Source organism: Thunnus thynnus, chromosome 14 (assembly GCF_963924715.1).
Source record: "Thunnus thynnus chromosome 14, fThuThy2.1, whole genome shotgun sequence".
Taxonomy (NCBI): Eukaryota; Metazoa; Chordata; class Actinopteri; order Scombriformes; family Scombridae; genus Thunnus; species Thunnus thynnus.
In genome coordinates this window covers 26,592,444-26,599,584 of record NC_089530.1, presented here as the reverse complement: position 1 = coordinate 26,599,584, position 7,141 = coordinate 26,592,444, and the positions used below count along the sequence as shown (strand labels likewise).

The following is a 7,141-nucleotide window of genomic DNA, read 5'->3' as shown; positions in this document are numbered from 1 at the left end:
TTGTTTAATCTTTGTATTGTTTCAGCTTTAATAGTTATTGATTCCAGTGTTTGAAAACTTAGTGCATCACTGACTATATGTAACAACCATCCATTGACTTATCCCCAGAGAAAAATGATCAGAAAATACCTGGTAACAACTTTGATGGACTTAAAGTGAAGTTATACTTGTGCGTCATGGTGTAAAACAGCCTCAACACAGCGGTGTCTGTAGTCTACTGAAAAAAAGAGACTAATGCTGTGCAATCATTTGTAGCCAAGGCGAACCTGTTTACATTCTTTTTTTTAAATTTGTGATAGACAGGAGTGATCAGAGCAAGCAGAAAGTTTGCAATAGAAATGGCTTTGATGATGATGATGGATAGATGACAGAATATATCTGGTGTTACTGAAAAAGAGAGGATTATTGATCATTTCTTCCACTTGCTTAATGTTGCCTTCACTATCAACAGTCTCCACTGGCATCGGACACTTGTGGGAGAAAACACAAGCTACCCAAACTAGCAGATCATCATTCTTGCGGTCCCCATTCAGTTTTTGAAAAAGGTGCACGTTAGCGTAGCTAAAGCTACAGTGGCTATATGTGCACACGCACAAGTATAAATCCAACTTTACACTCATAAACATGAACTCACTCACTCTCTGTCACACACAAACACACACTCACACATACACACACACACAGTAATGTAGGGGTTGGTGGAGTGCTTTATCACAGGCGTGAGTCTGGAGTTTTGGGGTTTTCTAAGCGCCGGTCGGGTGGCCCTGTAGGGTTTAGTCATACTGCCAGGAAAGCCACAGCTGTGTCTCTCTCCTCTATCAGCTCTGTGGCTGTGGCATCCATCTTGGATCGGGAAAAGTCGTTGATGGCCAGGCCATCCACAATCTTCCAGGTCTTGTTCTGATGAAAGAGGATACTCTCATAAGTTTTGTATTTTCAACTGATATCATTGTGTCTTTATTTACTAGATAAATTCAAAAACATACAGTAGGCTGCTAAAGAAGTGAACACAAAGTTAGATCATTCTCACCTTGATCTGGACAGGGAATGAGTAGATGAGGTCTTCTGGGACTCCATAGGCGTTGCCAGAGGAGTAAACACCCATGGAGGTGAACTCACCCTAAACATAGTGGAGAAACTGGTTAAAACTGCATTTGAAATACAATGTTGCTCAGACCAGATAGAGGAAGTATCTCATCATCACTGAACACTAAACTTCAACACTAAAATATTACATTTCACAGAGCCATATGCAGCCTCTCCCAGTGTCAGATACATAAAAGTCTGTGTAGATTTATGGAAAACTCAAAAACACAGAAATATCCCTACATACTCTTTTTGTCAGATTTTAATGCATGAAGCTGTGCATATGCATGTTTCCGTTTTATAAATCTCAATCATCACACCCCTTAACTTTTTGTATTGTAGTAATACCCCGGTCTGCTCCACCAGTCTTCAATGGTCAGCAAAGAACAATCATTAGGTGTGTGGACAAAGTAATAGCCACTTCTTTCTTGAATGCAACAGGCAGACATTCCCACATCATAACTAAAGTATAAATAAATATATGGTTTACCTCAGCGGTGCCTGACCAGATGTCTCTCATGTGGTCACAGATGGCCTTGGCTGCAGACATGGCGCTGGACAACTTCCTGGCCTTGATGACTGCAGCACCTCTCTGCTGCACCGTCTGCATTACAGCAACATGGACCATTAAAAATGATGTCCAAGCAAAGATTAGTAGTGAATGGAAATGTGAGCAGAAGCACTAAACGTTTAGATTACAGGGTCAGTTACCCCTGGTGGTAGTGAGTCATGCACCTAGTTTTGGTTTTATTTGTCAAAGCGTAAAAAAAAATTAACTGCATTTTTTGTGGTTATGTATAAATCCGCAGTTTATCGTGATTTTGTGTAATCAATATTTGAGTAGTTGCTAAACAGCTCAGGTCTTATGTGATTAGGGAACATCTCAATTGCTACTCCTGTCAAGTATACTGCCATCATCTAACCATTTGATTTAAAAAATGTCTATCAAGAAACTTCAATTAAATTATGAAAATATTTTTGTATTATGTGCAACTTCATGTATCATGGCTTTACAGGAATGTTGTAAAAATGCAAAATGTATATCAGTCCAATAGAAAACAGTTAATCTTTAACTCACAGCGATGAACTCTCCTTTGAGCCAGGTATCATCCTTCACTGCGTCGAAGCAGGCAAGCTCACTGCCAGACAACTTGACCATGCAGTGGTGCACATCTGGGTACTGAGTGGATGAGTGATTGCCCCAAATGATCACATTCTTCACCTGGGTGGCAGGAACGCCGCAGCGCATCGCCACCTATAGGACCGCCGCAAAAAGGACAGAAAGAAGGTTTCATAATCAGCTCAGACAGAGAACTGGAAGGCTGACGATATGGAAGCTAAAAGTCTATGAGTCTAGTTTGTAAAATGTGCAGAAAGGTTCCCAAGGAACACATACAAACCTGAGAGCGAGCCCTGTTGTGGTCCAGACGGGTGAGGCAGGAGAAGTTCTCTTTGGGGATGGAGGGAGCGGACTTGGCTGCAATCAGACAGTTGGTGTTGGCAGGGTTTCCCACGACCAGAACCTGAAAACACACGCACATATTTTAAAATAAGACCTGAGTGACGCATCTGATCAAACATATTATTGTAACTGATTAATAACTGCTCGCTAATAGGCCTTGGTGCTTTCTTAGGATAGATTCCCTTCATTTAAAAAGCACAACATGTTGCTATAAGTTTTAGATTTTATTTTTACCAGAGGGGAGCCAGACTCTTGTTACAAAAGCAAACTTGTATTATGCTTAATTTCACAAAAGGACCACAAAATGATGGTTAAGCATTAGAAAATGAGCTTGTACTTTGTTTATTATGTTGCCATGTGTGCAAACATAATCTAATGAACAATCTAGCATAAGCACAGTAGCAACAAAAAGTATGTGGAACATTTTGTGCACCCTCCCAAACAATGCAACATGAGCAACTTTGAACAGTCTTGTTCCAGAGCCTTCAACACGAGAAAAGGAGGGGAGTGGACGGATGAGGAAATGAGCATGTCAGTGCAGGTTTATAAGCTGAACTCCTTTGTCGTTACCTTAACGGTCTTCTTGGCGTACTTCTCCAGGGCAGCTCCCTGGCTCTTGAAGATGGCCACGTTGGCTTTGAGCAGGTCCTTCCTCTCCATGCCATCCTTCCTGGGCATGGAGCCCACCAAGATGGCTGCATCCAGGTCCTTGAAAGCCACCTCCTCCTTGTCAGTGGGAACAACATCTGTGAAAGGAGAAAGGGATTGAATTACGGATTCTGTTTGAACATGTTTACATACTGTATGGTTCCTTGATTTTACATTAAAAACACTCAATAGATTCATGTCACCATTTACATTTTCGTTTTGCTATAGGAGAGCTATTTTACTGACTTTTCCCTAAATTGACATGATTTTTTTGTTCTTCAAGGTGCTTATTTGTCAAATGAAAGGATAAATATACTAATTTACCATGGAAAAAAACATTTTGCACGATTCCTTAATGATCCTTTGTGTAACTGGTGAGCTCACTCCACTGTTGGAGTTCCTAATAAAAGTTAAGTGTAAAATGAACTTGTTCGTACACCCTCTAAAACAACTGCACCAAAGAACGTGAAATTCGCTGCTTATGACCCGTCTGTCCATGCTGTGCTTCTCACAATTCATCACTATAACAATTCCCATCTTTCATTGTTTGAAGCCAAAATTCATGCAAAGTTTTTCCATTCTTTAGAAACCGTACATGCATACAATTTTGAGAAAAGCACAATGTACATGTGTACATGTGCTACTAGTATTGTACTATATGACTAGGCCCATCTCAGTGCATGACGCGTTTTCTTTGCAGCACAGTTGGTTAATACAGGGGCCTCTCACAGCCCTGTCCCAACAAAGCAAAGGACAACACCATTTCAAAGGAAAAATTCCAGGTCACAATGGAGACGGCACATAATGGTGCCTCACGACTGATGTCATGACAGCGGTTACAGTGATGAGACCAAAAAACCTATTGGAAACAAGGGCCCATATTTCTCAATTATGTCAGAGAGAAATTATTTTTAACTGTCCAAGAATTCTTACAATGACAGATATTTGGTCCTAAAAGCATTTAATCAAACTTCCAAACCAAGGGAAATTCATACCACCGCCAAGATTTAGGAGAGCTGCACGGCTGGCCTAAGCTCTTAGTAGCTCCCAGTAAGTGGTGAAAGATATTCTGACAGGTGTACAAATTATAAATGACAACAAACTTCTTCAATGATATTGATTGATTCAGGTCTTGTGGCTGATTTTCTCTGGATTAACTGCTCCATCTAAAAAAAAATTGTGCCTGCTTTGCAAAAAACAACTTCTTAAAATTTACACTTAATTGAAAACAAGAAGAAACATCTGCAACATTTTTTATTTGGGATGTAGCAACTATGATTGCATTTGTCCATCTAATACTGTGCATTTCAATAATTTCCTTGATGAATAAATGAATAAATACGTGTATTGACTAAACAGTGCAGTTTGTGTAGGAAGAATTGATTAAAGTGATTTTGATATGCTAAATAAATACAGACACTGGCTCCCTCCATTGGAGGTGTGTGTGCACTTGAGAGCGACGAGCAGAGAATTAAACTAAAACAGATTCATTCCTCCTTGGGCCAAAAAATGCAGGAATGCTTTGCATTCAAGAATGTAAAGCACTTTAAATAAAATTGTCCACAAATCTTAACCCCAGCATCTCCTTCTAATTACCATTAATTTAGATTCTCCAAAAAGCAGGAAACTATGCAGAGGCCAACGGTCCATGTGAAACATGCTGGCATGATGATGGGACATGCTTAAGCCCCCTTCCCCCCACCACACAATGAGCTGTGGAACTGAAAGGCCAGAGCTATGTTTACTGGGAATGGGAATAATAGGATAACTCGTAATACTATTAGTAGTAATAGTGGTAGTAGTAAGAGTGTTTCATGATATGCTGTCCACAAAAATAACGATATCAGAAGCAAGACAATCATCTACAGTGCATTCATATTTGTGGTAATGAACAGGAAATCATAATCCTATAACAGCAATATAATTTAGTAAAAATCAGGAGGCAATTATGTGCTATTTTTTTCTAATCACTGTCACACTGCATTATGAATCAATTTTAGTACCACAGCATAAACACGTGTGCTCTCATTACAATGGAAAAAAACTATAATCTGGCAAAAGGCAGAACTTCTAGAAAGCACCTGTTTTAAAGAAATTAAATCTTTTCAATCTTTGTTAATTCAGTTGAACTTAAAGTAGCTTCTACAAGACCTGCTAAAGTAAAATCAATAGTCTGCATGTTTAAGGAAACTGATATCTGATGCCAGTATATCAATACATACAGTATGGGACAATGTATTATGGTAGTTTTATGGTGTACATGTTTTGTCCCGCCTTAAATAGTTACCTCTCAGAAGTGGGAGGGCACAGTCCTGCAGCTCCATGACAACACCTTCCAGGACTGGCAACATGGGTGTAATGTCCAAAAGGAGCAGGGTGATTGGCTGGCAGAAGGAGGAGGGAAGGAAGCAGACAGTGGGATGAATGGTATGCGATGGATGTGACTCAAAACATGCTGAACTAAAATGACATGTCAGTGGGAGACTTAGTTGTGTCTGGAACAGAGTGCGAAGGCCTAAGCCATGTGCGCATGCCAAATGGATCAAGTGGTTTTAAAGTTGGCCTAAGACTCTTGGCACAGGATCCATTTCATTGACTTCAAGGACATCCTGGCTTGTCCCAGGGCGCGTGGACAAGCAGGTGCAATCTGCTAAATTCCCACAGGCACAACATCTGTTCAATGTCACCCCCACCCCCCCCCCCCAGACATGACCTGACCACCTTGTGATATTCACAGCCATTTTCTGAGGGCTGTTTGTATCCAATAAATGTCTTGTGACACTGCCCTTACACTGCCTAATGAGATAAGATATTGAGTGTGTTACGCGAGCAATACAAAGCCCTTCTTTACCTGATCTTTGCCAAAGACATCTCCCTTGGCAATGCTGAACAACAGGGAATAGGCAATCTGCCCAGCAGCGCCGGTCACCAGAACTCTAATAGGCTCAGCCTGCAAAGACACAAGGTTAACACTGATGTTAGTACTATGAGCATTGATTTCACTATGAGGACAGGTATGAAAGTGACAGTTCAATTGTCCAAAGCACGTGGGCTGGGTGTCCATTCTTGTCTACAGGATTAACTAAAGCAAGAGGGGTCAGTTCAAAAATAGACACGGATGTAGTCTCTTGCATACAGGACTCACTATTACATAACAAAACCTGTTCATACTTACGTTATCAAGTTCATCGCCATCTTTACCATTCACTCAACACAATTCAATCAAACCCTCAGATTATCAAACTAACTAAGAGGCTAGCGTTAAAAGGGAGTACTGTGTGTCACTATGACTGAATTTTCCAATAAAATCAACTCCTGTGGTTGGTTTCATCATTCGGCGAGCCAGACTACGAGTACCGTTAAAATTATGTTGCAGAGCGAACTTTGACGAACTTTGCAAAACTTTGTAAACTGTCAGATAGTCTAGTTCTACTTTCATTGCTGAGAGCATAAATAACACATTTATCCCGTATATTTCCTAAATGTACTCACCATGCTCACAAGGACAGGGTGGACTGCTCTCTTTCTCTCTCCCACTTCTCGCTCAACCCGGAGGTCACTCGTATTTAAGTCCTTAGTTAATCACGACACTTGTAACGGTCAGACGGCAGATGGAGAGTCCCGGTAATTGTAGTTTTCGTAGTGATTGTAGTCCTCTGTCAAAAAAGTAAACTATTCTCAACAAGTTACACAGCACATATTTGATAGATAGTAAAACATCGCTATCGGCGACACTACTATTAGCTTGGCAGTATACATAGGCTTCTAACGTTACAAGATATTGCTGTCTAATGAGCTAACGTTAGCCGGTTGACATAGCTGGTTAGCAGGTTAGCATAGCCTTTAAATAAAGTACCGCTTGTAGTTGCTTAGCGACCTGAATCCAGCGGCAGCAGAGAGCACTTAGCATCGTGAGGATTGCTTGTGAGTTACTTTAGCTTAGCT

At 40.7% G+C, this 7,141-nt stretch overlaps 2 protein-coding genes across 6 annotated transcripts in view; one reads left to right on the top strand and one right to left on the bottom strand.

The window, feature by feature from the left end:
- On the bottom strand, positions 1-6,835 carry mdh1ab (malate dehydrogenase 1Ab, NAD (soluble)). The gene is made up of 9 exons (XM_067610739.1): positions 6,689-6,835; positions 6,048-6,146; positions 5,484-5,580; positions 3,119-3,294; positions 2,487-2,609; positions 2,165-2,341; positions 1,577-1,690; positions 1,031-1,120; positions 1-900 (listed from the first exon to the last, which is right to left on the bottom strand). The coding sequence occupies exons 1-9, from the start codon at positions 6,689-6,691 to the stop codon at positions 778-780; spliced, it is 1,002 nt and encodes a 333-aa protein (XP_067466840.1). The 5' UTR covers positions 6,692-6,835; the 3' UTR covers positions 1-777.
- A 23-nt stretch (positions 6,836-6,858) lies between these two features.
- wdpcp (WD repeat containing planar cell polarity effector) overlaps positions 6,859-7,141 on the top strand; it is an 86,795-nt gene continuing 86,512 nt past the window's right edge. For 3 of the 5 annotated variants that reach the window (XM_067610732.1, XM_067610733.1, XM_067610737.1), the window contains exon 1: positions 6,859-7,141. This exon is cut by the window's right edge and continues 353 nt beyond it. The gene's annotated coding sequence lies outside the window, so the exon portion shown is untranslated. The other 2 variants (XM_067610734.1, XM_067610735.1) reach the window with 1 other exon arrangement.